Genomic DNA, 17882 nt, shown 5'->3' with positions numbered 1-17882 from the left:
ATATGCTTCTGAAAAGTAAACGGAAATTACCGATCCAACTTCAATGAAATAAGAAAATTTATATCCACTAATGAGACGTAACTTAAGTGATAAAATTGACGTATTCAAAGACTCTCATTCGTGAGAGATTTTGGTTCAATTCCATCTGCGTGCATGTAATTTTTCTACTTTTGTGTCAGTATTGGTTCTGGCTAGGTAGTGTTTCTACTTTAATTTGTGTAAGTAATGGTCCAGGCTGCGTGCGAATAATTTTTCCACCTTTGTGTGTAGAGATCGTGTAATAAATACTCTTATAATTCTAAAAAAAAAAGAAAAAAAATTGTATCTATAGAGAATTTGTAGCCATAGTCAATAAAGAGACCCCACAAAAGGCGCAGTTGACTTTGGTTTCATAAATGTAAACAATATCTGCATCAATAATTCAATATGTAACTTTATTAAAACTTGCGTGCATCCGTGCGATGCGCACAAAATATATTTATATTTTTATATTTATATAAATTAATATAGTATAATTATCATATTTATGAATATAATAATAAAAATTATATTTGAGCTGAATATTAAAAAAAATAAGAAATAAATAATAATTTACAATAATAAAATTTGATATTATAAAAAGGCAAAAAAAATTTATAAATACAAAATTATAATAAAAAATATTCAAAATAGATTTATTCAAAAAAAGATGAGAGAGGAGAGAGATTTTTTTATATATAATTTCAATCTTTAAATAAATATAATTTTTATATTTTAAATTAAATATTTACATAAAATATTTAACATATTAAAGCTCTTATCGTGATTTTTAATTTGATATGAATATTAAATACTCCCTTCATCCCATTATTTATGGCACATGCATTTTCTGCAGGGAGATTATAAAAAAGAAAATTAGAAGAATAGTGTGTGCCTTGTGTTTGAGTAGTATTTTTTAATTATTCTTTCTTTATGCATTAAAAGATAATTTTAAGTTCTTCTTTTTTACTTTAAATAAAAATGCAGAACATTAAATTAAGATTAAATAATTTTTTTCATCTCAATTTTTAATGCCCAACAAAGTGACTTTTTTCCTGCAAAACACTCCCAGAAATAGCCAAAGCAAAGGTGTTTAAAAGAAAATGAGATTTTCCTTCAAAGCAAATGAGACTTTTCTTAAAAACTAAAGGGATAATTGCGTGAAAATACACAAACTTTGCCAAAAATTCATATTTGACGCGAAATTAGGATTTTTACATTCTAATACATTAACTTTCGTTGTTGTCCAAATTTAACACGACTTAATTCTTAAAAATTCAAAAAACAACCCCTTTTTTTAAATAATTATACAAAGACCCACTTATGTTATTATTTGGGACATTTAAACCAAAACAAGATATTTCCTTATGATGTTTTCTTTTAATCTTTGATTCGCGTCTAAAATGGTTTAAAAGAAAACATCATAAGGAAATATCTTGTTTTGGTTTAAATGTCCCAAATTATAACATAAGTGGGTCTTTGTATAATTATTTACAAAAATGGGTTGTTTTTTGAATTTTTAAAAATTAAGTCGTGTCAAATTTGGACAACAACGAAAGTTGGTGTATTAAAATATAAAATCCTAAATTCGCGTCAAATATGGATTTTTGGCAAAATTTATATATTTAGGTGCAATTTTTCCAAAACTAAATAATTCTTTTTATAAAAGCACATGAGATTTTTAACTAAGTTAATTTGGATGCGGGTCTGGAGACTGGAGACGGGTCGAAAAGTCAAATTTGGAGCGTGGAGTTAACTGCATCCATGCAGTTTGTCGCAACGAAGTGTTTGTTAATTTAATTAAACTATGACTTTTTTATGAATTCTCTTTGAAACTCTAGAGATCCAAAAATTAAAAGTTTCACTTTCTATAAGATTTTCAACATAGATCGTCAAATATCTAAAAACTGAAAATGATTTACGATTTCTATATTAAAATGAATGCTTTTTATTTTTAGTTCTTCTCTCTATATATATATATGCAAACATTTACTTCTCCATTGAACCTTCTCATATATATATAGAGGAGGATTAGGGATGACAATTTACCCGCGGGTAACAGATATCCGCAAAAATCCGAACCTATTAAAGTGAATTTGAGAGTCATTATTTGATATTCACGAATAGTTTCGTGGTTGCAATTCACTATCCATTTAGTTCGTGAGTATGAGTTTGGATACTTACTATCCATACCCTATCCAAACTCGCGCGAAACCCGTTTACCTACAAAAAATATCCGCGAAAATATCCGTCAATTACTCGTGAAATACCCGTCAAATACCCATAAAAAAATCCTAAAGATATGGGCTTTGAATATACATTTGAGATATGAGCCAGTATATCATATCTAAAAAAAGGCCCCAAACAGATATGGGACAACATATCATATTTCTACTATTGAGCAACAATAGAACTTTGTTGGATTTTATATTTTAGTTGATGAATTTGGATTTAAACTTTGTTATTTGTGGATTTGATTTCAACATGGATGAAGGATGTGGATTTGAACTATGTTAATTGTGTTGATTTTTTTTTTTATTAAATTTGTTATAAATTTATTTAAATTCTGTTTCGCGGGTATCCGGTGAATATTGGGTGGCGGGTATCCGACGAATAGTGGGTGGGGGGTATTCAATGGATAGCGGGTTGACGGATATCGGACGAGTAGCGGGTATCTGCGGGTAGTGGGATTGGGTAGCATTTGATACTTCATAGATAGTTTCGTGGTTAAAAACCACTATCCATTTAGTTCGTGGGTATGGGTATGGATAGTCACTATCCGTACTTGTCGTACCCGATTGTCATCGCTAAGGAGGACTAGGGTATAAACACTTCTTAACATATAAAATACAAACTAGTTAAAATGTATGAATTTTATATAGAACACGTATGAATTCGCTGTGTAAATGTATGAATTGCGAAAAATAAATATTTTGCTACCTATGAGATTCGAACTTGGGACCATGAATTCATCCAACAAGGTGATGAATCAATTGTAGATGTTGATGATCTAAGGGTTGAAAATGGTTCATACTCCCTCCGTCCACGAATTAAAGCCCTACTTGCACTATTTAAGAGGTGTTTTTATTTTAGTCCACCCCTATATATATATATATATATATATATATATATATATATATATATATATATTGAGAAATGAGAATAATGAATAAATTAAAATACTAACATAATTATAAAATTCTAGAGAACTATTTATTAATTAATAAATTAATTCGCGCCATTCGAAAATAATCTGAATTTGAGCATTTATTAACGTATAAAAACTATTTATTGAAGCTATATATATGAAGTATAACCTTGCTCAAGTAGGACATTATCAGTGATCAATAGCTAGGCATTGAAATTAAGAAAAATTATTGCAAATAAGCTGACTAGAAATGCAAATTAAACTAACAAGTAACAATCAAGGATTCAAGCACATAGCTCAATTGTTATGACGTTTACCTTTTAAGTAATAAATCAGATATTATAATTTGTAATATATTAAAGGGTTAATTGCCCATAAAATACTGAACTTTCTTCCAATTCTGATTTTGCACACAAACTTTGAAATGTAGCATGAAAATTACTAAATTTTAGATTTTATCTGATTTTGCTACTAATCCAAATTCCGGCCAAATACCAAGCTATGATGTGCAAATATTTGACATGACGTATCCATTGTTAATTTCTTATTAATAATAATAATAAAAAACACAAAGCAATAACCCAAATTGTCAATAACTTAATATATCAAATCAAATAATACTAGTAATTTTTTTTAATTCTCAAGTTTAAATCATTTTTTTCTAGTTCACTATTACACAACTGATTACTCCAATATATAAAATAGATGTCATACCCCGACTTTTAATCCCTGATTAAGGTCTTAATTATTAATAATTAGGGTTCGGCATCCATTAATAATAAAACTGGTTTGATTTATCTGATGTGATTTAATCATTATATATGTGTTTTAATGTGCTTAGTTAAAGAAATTTTTATAAATGCAGTGCATAAGTTTTAATCGGTGAGTTAAGTGTATTTATATGAGCAAGTTATTATGATTTTTATTTGAGGAATATTATAATTGAGTGAGTGCACTAATATTAGTGCTATATTTATTTTAATTTGGTCACATGAATAATTATGCTATGACATTTCATTAATTGTGACTAGTTTTCCATGATTTAATTTGTGTGGCTTAACACATGGTTTATTTTCCACCACACAATACTACACTCTCACTTGATTATTATAATCAATTAGACATGTGTGTTTTAATCAAGTGGCTTAGTGAATAAGCTTGAGCATTTACTTGTTGGCTAAGTTTGGAAGCAAGTGGAGGATTTTAAACAAAACACTTTCTCTTTCTTCTCACTTCCTCCCTAACTCACGGCCTCACCCTTTTCTCTCTCTAATCTTCCTTTCCTCCATTAATCCTCCATGATCGAAGAACACCAAGCTTTTTAGATCATCTCTACACCATAGATCTCCATCAAATTCAAGCTTTAAACATCTATAGCCTTGAATCAAGAGCATACTTGAAGGAGTTTCAAGATTTGAGCCAAAGGTGATTTTTGTTTATTTCCAAATCCTTGAGTAAGTGATGAATCCTCTTAGATCTAGGCTTATTTGTGTTATATATGTGTATTTTTTGGATGATTGAAACAAGAAAACACCCCTCTCTTATTCTTTGTAATTTTCGAAAATTTGGGGTCTTTTACCTTCAATTTTTTTTATTTTCTTTTCTTAATTTGAGGTTATTTAAATACTATTGGGTTCCTAATTAGTCTTTTTCCTTGTGTAGAGAATAGATTTAAAAAGAGATATGAGAATTGAAATAGTTTAGTTTGAGTAAATTTGGGAAGTTTTGGATTTGAGGTTGATTGATGAATTGATGGATGATATATGCTATTGAGAGTGTTTATATGAGATTTGATGGATTGGATCGATGGTTGAAATTGATTAGTAATTTTTGATATGAGTTAGTTTGATGTAATTTGGGTAAAATTGATTCTATGGTTTAATTTACTAATTGATTGCTTATTTATGCTATTAAGTGTGCCAATTGGATTAATCTAAGGTTGGATTAATGATTTATGTATGTTTGTAGATTTTCAAAAAAGTTAGTTTGTTAAAAAATTGGGACTTTGTGATCTATGTGTTAATTGATTAAATTGGCTAAGTTTAATTGTTATTAAGCATGATAGAAATGATAATTAGGGATCAATTTGGTTAATTGTCAAGAATGCCTAAAATTGGTTAAGTTTAGTTTGCTAATAATTGGGAACTTTTGATTAATGAGATAAATACTTGAATTGATGATGTTTATATGTTAGTTAGACTACTAGCAAGGAGAAAGCATGATTAATTTGGTTAATGATATTGATTTGTGAGAATTTCTCGAGTTTAGTTTGCGTGCATACATGAGATCTTGTATATAAGATGAGTTATGAGTCGAGCATGTATATATATGGCTATTTGATGATAAATTGAGCTTGTATATGCGATATGAGACGAAAAGGACCAACTCCTAATGACTTATGTGTTGGCCGAATGTAAGGGGAAAAAGGGGAAGTCAATGTTTGAATTTTCTTGAGTTATATGATCATGTATTTATGTTATTGTGATTTATATGAGCTTAATTTGAATTTTTGAGAATTTTTCATCGAAGAAGTCCGGAATTTAGGTATATTTGCTTTATGCTCAAGTTTGGGAGTTAATTTGAGAACCTTTTTAAAGGCTACTGACCTACTGTTTTCGACGCGATTTTGATATCCAAAAGCCATGAACATTTTATGGTAAGTATATTTGAGAGTGTTGAGCACACTGGTAAAATTTCAAGCCATTCCAACTTCGTTTGATATTTCTTTAAAATATAAAACCTAAACTGCACTTTACTACCGAGAATTTCAGAGAACAGGGTAAAGAGTCATTATTTTAAGTAGCTTACTGTGTGATATAGCTTTCCAAATTTTTATGGTATTAACCTTATTGTGTTAGCTAGATATCCACCAAATTTAAGACCAATTTGACAACGTTTACTATTTTTCAAAAATCCAAGTTTTCGATTGCTCAAAACTGCCGAATATGGTAGATCGTGGTAAAAACGACATATCTCCCAAACCACTTGGAGTTTTTGACTCTACTTTTTTTTTATATGAAACTAGACTCGAATATCTTTCTTTTGGTATGAGTCTCGAGTCCAGGAGATGTCGGAGTCAGAACAGGTTAATTTTTGAAGTTGAGTCAGTGTAAAAACAGAGCATGTTTTGATGGTGTTTGATTGTGATTCTTATGTGCCTTATATGTGATTGTGTTGCCTATGTGTTTGAATGAGATTAGACGAGCCTTATATGAGAGATAAATCGAGACTTAGTACCATGATTTTCTTGAAACCTATCCTTGAACTTAAGGATTTGAGATGAGTGGAGAGTTTATATAGAGTTGAGTAAGGAGATAGAATATGAGATAGAGCATGAGTTAAGGCTTTATGAGTATGGATTTTTAAAAGGATTAAAATGTTTTAAATCAATTCCATTTTAATGGAGTTTAAAATGCTTATTTAAGTCATTTATAAATGAATAATGGAATTTCGTATTTATTTACATGGAAATGAAATGTATAGAATGTTATAAGATGGTGAATGTTATAAGATGGTGCATGATTATTATCTCTTATGTGAACATGTGAATTTCTAAATGATATTAAGTTTAAGGATGTTGAATTCTTTTATTTTGTTTGTTATGTGGTTACGTGATATTATGTGGTTAGTCGATGTTATGTTGGTTTTTGATTGTTTTAATCGAAATGAATTATGGATGCTAGAGCCCTAAAACACTAAAAGATACCCTAGGCACGTAGAATTAGACTTTGTCTTGTGACATTTTTTTTTTTTCTTCACGAACTTACCGACTCTTCATCAATAAAGGTCCGGGCGACAGGAAGTGAAGCCGAAGAAGAAGCGACTCCACGCTAGCTTTAAGAACAATTGAGGTGGGCATTATTTTATTATTACGTATATAGAGATCCCCTGCGTGACGTAGGCCTCATATGCGAATATATATGCATGATATGTTTTGACTATTTATTCAGTTCTTATGAAATGTTTATATGTTTAATGCCCTTTATGAAAATGAAAATGTTAATGAAATGAAATGTTTATGAAATGATTGACTGCCAAAAATGTTTATGTTTTTATATGTATCCTATCTGTGTTGGTTCGCCAACTTTAAAGGAAATCCAATTGGGATCCTATGCTAGACAAAGGTCGCTAGCTAGGGTTAACGTGTACACTCATGGAGACCGCGAGTCGCTTGCGACCGGTCTTGGCGTCCGTGGTAAGGAGGCCTCCTTCCCGGCGCGTGACAGAAAGGAACAGATATGGATCATATGAAGGAAAATGGGTCGGCCGGCCAATCTTATGAAAATGAAAGAAATGTTTTAGTAAGCGCAGGACTTTCAAGAAAACCCCTGTGTGTTACTGTTATGGCAGTTCAATTTATATATGTATGCATGTTTGTTTTTCGGCTTATGCCACTGAGTATTTTTATACTCAGCCCTGCATGTATTTTTAAATGTGCAGGTTGAGCAGGCGATGGAATGGTTTGGTGTTGAGCGGGAATTCTTTTGAAGGATATGTAATGAAACCTTGAGTATGCATCTCCATATGCATAATTCACACGTTTTTCCGCTGCAAACACTCTGATATCGTTATCGTTCTGTTGAACTTAGTACTCTTTTGTTTTGAATGACTTTCTCTTGGGTCTAGTCGTATAATATGACCGTTTGTAAAATACCCAAGCAGTTGTATATATATATATATTACTAGTTTGTTGATTAAATATTATCTCCTTGGAATTCGTGTCTAATTCCCTTATTTTCCGCTTCTTATATTACCCCAAGTCATAAACCCATTTAAACTGTCCTTGGGATAAGTGGGCTGTGACAGAATGGTATCAGAGCGGTTCGTTCGCTCTGGCCCTAGAAACCTTATTCTAAAGAGTCGAGTCTAGTTTGATTCTTTAGACTTACATGGGTTCATATGGCACCACTCAACACTCCATTGCATCGTGCTCAATCAAGGAAAGAAGGTAACTGCAGTTTCAACGTTTTAAAGATGTTAATGTTCTAAAATGCTTCATGAATATGTTTATGTGAAGAGCATGTTATGATGAAATGTTGAATGTTTTGCCTTTCATGGCATATTTTCGCAGTCTATGATGTTATGATCAGACGAATGATAGAAAAATTGACATATGTTTTCCCGGAGAACATAGATTGCTATAAGTTGCATGATCACAATTTCAAAAGAACATAGACTACTAGATTAGTAGGATATCTCTACAATCTAGATTCTTAAGGTGATAATGTAGAAGAATGAAAGAGAACTTAGAGCATTTCAGCTCCCTCAAGAAAACAATGATTCTTTTGAACTACAAAGAGGAATGAAAAGATATGTACGAGGTAAAGGAAAAACACAGAATGACGATACACGACGAATTCAGGGTAAACGTTGCATCAAAGGTTGAACCATAGTCTCTACGTTCAAATGTTCAAGTGCGATGGAATATCAAATCGACTTTTGCTACAGAATAGATTTTAAGAATAGTGTGTTTTGCCTGTGTACGTATGTCTGTGTGTATATGTCTTAAGAGAGGTTTGGGGTTTGAGATCAATAGGATAGGGAACCTTAAGATAAGTTTAGTTGTCATGATGAACTTATGCTTTGTTATGTATAGTATGTTCATGGCTCTTCAAGTTCGGGACGATGTTTCCCGTGTGACTGGGAGGTGATGATGTTGGACCTGGCCAGTCCACATGATCCAAATCTCAGTAGACGTCTTTTGGGTTGAAAACCCATGTGTTTCAACTTTCGGTTGAAAAGCCAGATGGGTTCATACTCGAGGTCATTTTGTTCGACCTAGTAGTTAATCATTTCATACCCTCTGGTCATTCTTTTGATTCTCTTGAACAATTTCTACAACACCTTGCTTGTTGATGTGATGATTTTGAGCCTTTCAACTTTCGAGTTGTTATAGTAGATTTCCTTGATCGATAAAACTAAGAAGTATTAGTATACTGACCTAGTATATTCCCCAAACTGTAGCTTTGTGTAGTTGACTAGTATGACCCTTATAGATTATTCTCGTTACCGTTGTACTACGCATCAGAAATTACCGATGATCGTCGTTGTCTTTGAAGCACAGGATGCCTCCCAGAAGAGCCCCAAGAAACAACATGGGCGCAGCAAATGAACCCCCACGAAGGGTTGAAGAACTTTTTCTTAAACAGAGCCCGCCAACATTCAACGGGATCGGCAATCCGACTGATGCCGAAATCTGGATTAGAGCGATGGAAAGGATTTTCGACTTTCTTCACTGTACTAATCAAGAGCGACTCTCTTGTGTTGCATTCCAACTAACTGGGTCGGCAGATTTTTGGTGGGAAACCAAGAAGAGGGCAATGACCCCTGAACAATTGGAAAACCTGACTTGGGAAGACTTCAAGACGGAGATCTACGATAAATACATCCCCAAGAGTTACAGAAAGAAGAAAGAGACAGAGTTTTTCAATCTGAAACAAAATAAGATGTCCGTGACGGAATACGATCGCGCTTTCTGCGACATGTCTCGCTATGCCCCTCATCTAATCGATACTGATGAAAAGATGGCCGAGAAGTTTCGTTCAGGCCTTAGGCACGAGATCAAGATGGCACTTGCTAGTCATGGTAATCTCACCCACTCTGAGGCACTTAGCAGAGCCCTGGATGTTGAAGCGGCCATGCCTGAAGACCGCCCAAACCAGACTCAAGCTCCGGGGAACAATGATCGTGGAAAGAGAAAGTGGGAAGGCAACAACAACAATAACAGAGATTATTACAACGACCAAGACAACAAGAGGCCATGGCAAGGGAACATGATGCCACAAGGGCAATGGCAAGAACGACCAGCTAACCCAGGACCAGCTGGAAACAATCGGGGCCAGCTCAGGGCACCTCTGTGCCCAAAATGCTCCAAGTCGCATCACGGCGTATGCTTGGCTGGCAGCAACACTTGTTTTAAGTGTGGTCAGAAGGGCCATTTTGCCAGAGACTGCCAAGAAAAACTACAAGGAAGAATGAGAGGGCCAAATCAGTCGGGCCAAGCACAACCACTTAGGGCTATCCAAGGCCAACAGCTACTCTACCCACCACCACAGCAGTATCGACCTGCGGCACGTCCACCGCATATCCCACAAGCAAGAGCTTATGCCCTGCACAAGAATAAGCAAGGAAACAACCAAGGGAATTTAGCAGGAAAGGCGACGTGGGAACCCGAGTCTAGCATGAATGAGTACCCAGAATTATTTCCTGAGGTACAAATTTCGGGACGAAATTTCTTTTAAGGGGGATAGTATGTCATACCCCGACTTTTAATCCCTGATTAAGGTCTTAATTATTAATAATTAGGGTTCGGCATCCATTAATAATAAAACTGGTTTGATTTATCTGATGTGATTTAATCATTATATATGTGTTTTAATGTGCTTAGTTAAAGAAATTTTTATAAATGCAGTGCATAAGTTTTAATCGGTGAGTTAAGTGTATTTATATGAGCAAGTTATTATGATTTTTATTTGAGGAATATTATAATTGAGTGAGTGCACTAATATTAGTGCTATATTTATTTTAATTTGGTCACATGAATAATTATGCTATGACATTTCATTAATTGTGACTAGTTTTCCATGATTTAATTTGTGTGGCTTAACACATGGTTTATTTTCCACCACACAATACTACACTCTCACTTGATTATTATAATCAATTAGACATGTGTGTTTTAATCAAGTGGCTTAGTGAATAAGCTTGAGCATTTACTTGTTGGCTAAGTTTGGAAGCAAGTGGAGGATTTTAAACAAAACACTTTCTCTTTCTTCTCACTTCCTCCCTAACTCACGGCCTCACCCTTTTCTCTCTCTAATCTTCCTTTCCTCCATTAATCCTCCATGATCGAAGAACACCAAGCTTTTTAGATCATCTCTACACCATAGATCTCCATCAAATTCAAGCTTTAAACATCTATAGCCTTGAATCAAGAGCATACTTGAAGGAGTTTCAAGATTTGAGCCAAAGGTGATTTTTGTTTATTTCCAAATCCTTGAGTAAGTGATGAATCCTCTTAGATCTAGGCTTATTTGTGTTATATATGTGTATTTTTTGGATGATTGAAACAAGAAAACACCCCTCTCTTATTCTTTGTAATTTTCGAAAATTTGGGGTCTTTTACCTTCAATTTTTTTTATTTTCTTTTCTTAATTTGAGGTTATTTAAATACTATTGGGTTCCTAATTAGTCTTTTTCCTTGTGTAGAGAATAGATTTAAAAAGAGATATGAGAATTGAAATAGTTTAGTTTGAGTAAATTTGGGAAGTTTTGGATTTGAGGTTGATTGATGAATTGATGGATGATATATGCTATTGAGAGTGTTTATATGAGATTTGATGGATTGGATCGATGGTTGAAATTGATTAGTAATTTTTGATATGAGTTAGTTTGATGTAATTTGGGTAAAATTGATTCTATGGTTTAATTTACTAATTGATTGCTTATTTATGCTATTAAGTGTGCCAATTGGATTAATCTAAGGTTGGATTAATGATTTATGTATGTTTGTAGATTTTCAAAAAAGTTAGTTTGTTAAAAAATTGGGACTTTGTGATCTATGTGTTAATTGATTAAATTGGCTAAGTTTAATTGTTATTAAGCATGATAGAAATGATAATTAGGGATCAATTTGGTTAATTGTCAAGAATGCCTAAAATTGGTTAAGTTTAGTTTGCTAATAATTGGGAACTTTTGATTAATGAGATAAATACTTGAATTGATGATGTTTATATGTTAGTTAGACTACTAGCAAGGAGAAAGCATGATTAATTTGGTTAATGATATTGATTTGTGAGAATTTCTCGAGTTTAGTTTGCGTGCATACATGAGATCTTGTATATAAGATGAGTTATGAGTCGAGCATGTATATATATGGCTATTTGATGATAAATTGAGCTTGTATATGCGATATGAGACGAAAAGGACCAACTCCTAATGACTTATGTGTTGGCCGAATGTAAGGGGAAAAAGGGGAAGTCAATGTTTGAATTTTCTTGAGTTATATGATCATGTATTTATGTTATTGTGATTTATATGAGCTTAATTTGAATTTTTGAGAATTTTTCATCGAAGAAGTCCGGAATTTAGGTATATTTGCTTTATGCTCAAGTTTGGGAGTTAATTTGAGAACCTTTTTAAAGGCTACTGACCTACTGTTTTCGACGCGATTTTGATATCCAAAAGCCATGAACATTTTATGGTAAGTATATTTGAGAGTGTTGAGCACACTGGTAAAATTTCAAGCCATTCCAACTTCGTTTGATATTTCTTTAAAATATAAAACCTAAACTGCACTTTACTACCGAGAATTTCAGAGAACAGGGTAAAGAGTCATTATTTTAAGTAGCTTACTGTGTGATATAGCTTTCCAAATTTTTATGGTATTAACCTTATTGTGTTAGCTAGATATCCACCAAATTTAAGACCAATTTGACAACGTTTACTATTTTTCAAAAATCCAAGTTTTCGATTGCTCAAAACTGCCGAATATGGTAGATCGTGGTAAAAACGACATATCTCCCAAACCACTTGGAGTTTTTGACTCTACTTTTTTTTATATGAAACTAGACTCGAATATCTTTCTTTTGGTATGAGTCTCGAGTCCAGGAGATGTCGGAGTCAGAACAGGTTAATTTTTGAAGTTGAGTCAGTGTAAAAACAGAGCATGTTTTGATGGTGTTTGATTGTGATTCTTATGTGCCTTATATGTGATTGTGTTGCCTATGTGTTTGAATGAGATTAGACGAGCCTTATATGAGAGATAAATCGAGACTTAGTACCATGATTTTCTTGAAACCTATCCTTGAACTTAAGGATTTGAGATGAGTGGAGAGTTTATATAGAGTTGAGTAAGGAGATAGAATATGAGATAGAGCATGAGTTAAGGCTTTATGAGTATGGATTTTTAAAAGGATTAAAATGTTTTAAATCAATTCCATTTTAATGGAGTTTAAAATGCTTATTTAAGTCATTTATAAATGAATAATGGAATTTCGTATTTATTTACATGGAAATGAAATGTATAGAATGTTATAAGATGGTGAATGTTATAAGATGGTGCATGATTATTATCTCTTATGTGAACATGTGAATTTCTAAATGATATTAAGTTTAAGGATGTTGAATTCTTTTATTTTGTTTGTTATGTGGTTACGTGATATTATGTGGTTAGTCGATGTTATGTTGGTTTTTGATTGTTTTAATCGAAATGAATTATGGATGCTAGAGCCCTAAAACACTAAAAGATACCCTAGGCACGTAGAATTAGACTTTGTCTTGTGACATTTTTTTTTTTTCTTCACGAACTTACCGACTCTTCATCAATAAAGGTCCGGGCGACAGGAAGTGAAGCCGAAGAAGAAGCGACTCCACGCTAGCTTTAAGAACAATTGAGGTGGGCATTATTTTATTATTACGTATATAGAGATCCCCTGCGTGACGTAGGCCTCATATGCGAATATATATGCATGATATGTTTTGACTATTTATTCAGTTCTTATGAAATGTTTATATGTTTAATGCCCTTTATGAAAATGAAAATGTTAATGAAATGAAATGTTTATGAAATGATTGACTGCCAAAAATGTTTATGTTTTTATATGTATCCTATCTGTGTTGGTTCGCCAACTTTAAAGGAAATCCAATTGGGATCCTATGCTAGACAAAGGTCGCTAGCTAGGGTTAACGTGTACACTCATGGAGACCGCGAGTCGCTTGCGACCGGTCTTGGCGTCCGTGGTAAGGAGGCCTCCTTCCCGGCGCGTGACAGAAAGGAACAGATATGGATCATATGAAGGAAAATGGGTCGGCCGGCCAATCTTATGAAAATGAAAGAAATGTTTTAGTAAGCGCAGGACTTTCAAGAAAACCCCTGTGTGTTACTGTTATGGCAGTTCAATTTATATATGTATGCATGTTTGTTTTTCGGCTTATGCCACTGAGTATTTTTATACTCAGCCCTGCATGTATTTTTAAATGTGCAGGTTGAGCAGGCGATGGAATGGTTTGGTGTTGAGCGGGAATTCTTTTGAAGGATATGTAATGAAACCTTGAGTATGCATCTCCATATGCATAATTCACACGTTTTTCCGCTGCAAACACTCTGATATCGTTATCGTTCTGTTGAACTTAGTACTCTTTTGTTTTGAATGACTTTCTCTTGGGTCTAGTCGTATAATATGACCGTTTGTAAAATACCCAAGCAGTTGTATATATATATATATTACTAGTTTGTTGATTAAATATTATCTCCTTGGAATTCGTGTCTAATTCCCTTATTTTCCGCTTCTTATATTACCCCAAGTCATAAACCCATTTAAACTGTCCTTGGGATAAGTGGGCTGTGACAATAGAAGTCTTTCAAATAGTATAAATATATATGGTTTATAAAAAAAATTTATCTTTAGATAATGAAAATTTAATAAACTTTATTACTTAGCTAAATAAATTTTTTATATATTAAGTGATTGATAATTAAAATGTTCTTTGGTTGACGCACCTAAATTCGAAGAATCCCCTTACTATTATCGAATTTATTCAATTAATCAATTCAACTAAAAAAAATACTATTATTTGATTTGATATATTAAATTATTGACAATTTGAGTTATTTGCTTTGTGTTCTTTTTTATTGATAAGAAATAAAATAACAAATATTATTTTGTCAACTAATTGTCACGCAATAATAAATACGTCACGTCAAAATTGGCACACCATATTATATATTAGCTTGCTATTTGGCCGGAATTTGGATTAGTAGCAAAATCAAATAAAATCAAAAGTTTAGTAATTATCACGCCATAGTTCAAAGTTTGTGTGCAAAACCAGAATTGGATGAAAGTTCAGTATTTTATAGGCAATTAACCATATATTAAAAAGACAACTTTCAATTTAAAATCAATTTCAAAATTAAGTGGCAATTATGCAATGATAATAAAATTGAAGGATTATTTGTAAACTATATATTTTCTTTTAATTCCTTTTACTTTATTTTATTATTTGTTTGTTTTTCTTCTTTCTAAAATTGTGAATTCAACTAATTATAATTTTTTTTAATATGCATATCAAATTAAATATCACAACGAGAGCTTTAATTTGATAGTATATTTTATGTAAATATTTGATTTAAAATGTATATTTTCTTTATTTTTTTATTTTTTAATATTCAGCTCAAATATATTGAGTCAAATTTAATTTTTTATTATATTTATAAATATAATAATTAAATTGATATTAATTTTATATAAACATAAAAATATAAAAATATTTTTCGTACATTGCACATGGTTGCAAATGGTAGTTTAGTTTAGTGTATATGTGAGTATGCAACTCTACAAAAGATCGAGTGAAGCTAAATGAAGAAGAATTCCGATCTCACGTCTTCCAAGATAGAAAAAAAGAAGGTTATGTAGTTATGATAGTCAATAATCGTTTTAAAACTTTGCATGCATGGCAATTGCAGCTGATTTGGTGTAATATGAATACATCGTCGGCCAATACATAAACGATCCTCCAAAAATGCAAAAGTTTTTATTAGAAAATAGTAAAAACTAGTTATACATATATAAGGAGGAGTTTTAAGCTGGAGTTGGTGCTGGAGAAGCACCGCTTTCGGGAGCCGGAGAAGGAGCGACGATTGGTGCCGTAGGCGGCGGCGAAGGAGGAATGGTTGTTGGTGACGGGGAAGGAGCTTCTATGGGTACCGGAGTAGGCGCTTCTATCGGTGTCGGGGCAGGCGCTTCCATGGGTGCCGGTGTAGGTGCTTCTATCGGTGATGGAGTAGGTCCTTCCATGGGTGCCGGTGTAGGCGCTTCCATGGGTGCCGGTGTAGGCGCTTCTATTGGTGCCGGTGTTGGCGCTTCCATGGGTGCCGGTGTAGGCGCTTCTATTGGTGCCGGTGTTGGCGCTTCCATGGGTGCCGGTGTAGGCGCTTCTATTGGTGCCGGTGTTGGCGCTTCCATGGGTGCCGGTGTTGGCGCTTCAATGGGTGCCGGTGTAGGCGCTTCTATTGGTGCCGGTGTAGGTGCTTCCATGGGTGCCGGTGTTGGCGCTTCCATGGGTGCCGGTGTAGGCGCTTCCATGGGTGCCGGTGCAGGTGCTTCCATCGGTGATGGAGTAGGCGCTTCAATGGGTGCCGGGGTTGGCGCTTCCATCGGAGCCGGAGTAGGCGCTTCCATGGGTGCCGGGGTTGGCGCTTCTATCGGAGGCGGAGTAGGCGCTTCCATGGGTGCCGGGGTTGGCGCTTCTATCGGAGGCGGAGGAGGCGCTTCCATGGGTGCCGGGGTTGGCGCTTCTATCGGAGGCGGAGGAGGCGCTTCCATGGGTGTCGGAGTAGGTGCTTCTATGGGTGATGGCGGAGGAGGAATGACTGTTGGTGACGGAGAAGGAGTTTCTACAACTGACGGTGGGGGAGGAGAAGGAGACGGGGGCAACGAAGGGGGAGGGAGAAGGGGAGGCGGCAGTGGTGGTGGGGAACCTGGAGGTGGGGGTGAAGGTGAAGGTGGCGGTGGAGGTGGAGGTGAAGGTGGCGGTGGAGGGGGCGATGGAGGCGGAGGTGAAGGTGGCGGTGGAGGGGACGATGGAGGCGGAGGTGAAGGTGGTGGTGGAGGTGACGGTAGTGGCGGCCGTGGAGGCGACGGTAGTGGAGGTGATGGTGATGGTACGGAACGTGGAGGTGGAGGTGGAGGTGACGGTAGTGGCGGTGGGGGCGGAGGTGATGGTGGTGGCGGTCGCGGTGGAGGTGGGCAAAGGAATGGAAGAGGAGGAAGAGGAGGAAGTATTGGCTGGATAATTGAAGGTATCTTAACACAAAATCCAGGTAGTGGAGGTAGAGGAAAAGTGGCATTGGCAGAAGAAGCAAGCAATGCGAATATTGCAAATACAATATTCCACATTTTGTGCTCCATGATTACTTGCCACTAATTCATTGAAAAAAAACCTTGAAGTTTTCATTTATATAAGCATTACGTACAAAACATAATTTTGTCTCTCATGGAAAAGTCATATAGTTTACTAAAAGTTAGGCCAAATAATTTAATTAAGATTTTGTGTTAATTACTTTTACATAATTGCAAATTAATATTTCACTATTCAAATACTCTATTTTCAATTTATGTGACATCTTCTATTGTATTCTTAGATGATTGATTGATATATGAAAAATATAAATTCTTGAACAATCATAAAACCTTAAGATTGGTACATATCCTTCCTCCATAAATAAAATAGAAAATATCGTACAAATTAACAATATAAGCTCTAATTAAATGAAAACTAGTACACTCATCCGTACGATGCACGGCAAAATCGAAATCAAATAATATTTTAAATAAATAAATATAAATATCAAACATAATCAAAATATAAATAAGTGCAAAATATAGTTTAAAAATAAAATTTCAATTACTCAATAAAATTCAGAATTTAAATCGTAATTTTCAACTATGTATAAAGTATAATGATAATTATAGTTATTAAATAATTTTAAATTATTTGATATTGAAAATTAATATACAAATTATTATAATAGAGTGTTCCACATAATAATAAATAAATAGTTTCATACATAGACATAAATAAAAAAGTTGTAAAATTTAATATAGAGAAAGAAAATAAAATATTTTGAAATTTTAATAACCTATTCTTTTTAAATTTATTTTGATGATTTTTATACTATATTAAATATTTTGTTACGAACTTAAACTTAAGATGCATA

The 17882-nt window shown here is 33.9% G+C and overlaps 1 protein-coding gene across 1 annotated transcript; it reads left to right on the top strand.

Annotated features, from left to right (window-relative positions):
* Positions 1-15832: 15832 nt before the first annotated feature.
* On the top strand, positions 15833-17089 carry LOC131021155 (glycine-rich cell wall structural protein-like). The gene has a single exon (XM_057950246.1). The coding sequence runs from the start codon at positions 15833-15835 to the stop codon at positions 17087-17089; it is 1257 nt and encodes a 418-aa protein (XP_057806229.1).
* Positions 17090-17882: the final 793 nt, after the last annotated feature.

This window comes from Salvia miltiorrhiza, chromosome 4 (assembly GCF_028751815.1).
Source record: "Salvia miltiorrhiza cultivar Shanhuang (shh) chromosome 4, IMPLAD_Smil_shh, whole genome shotgun sequence".
In the NCBI taxonomy this organism is placed as follows: Eukaryota; Viridiplantae; Streptophyta; class Magnoliopsida; order Lamiales; family Lamiaceae; genus Salvia; species Salvia miltiorrhiza.
The sequence above is the reverse complement of the archived record's forward strand: the minus strand, read 5'-3'. Positions and strand labels throughout refer to the sequence as shown.

Coding starts and splice junctions, on each gene's coding strand:
- LOC131021155 (XM_057950246.1), top strand. CDS start 15,833: ATGGTTGTTGGTGACGGGGAAGGAGCTTCTATGGGTACCGGAGTAGGC.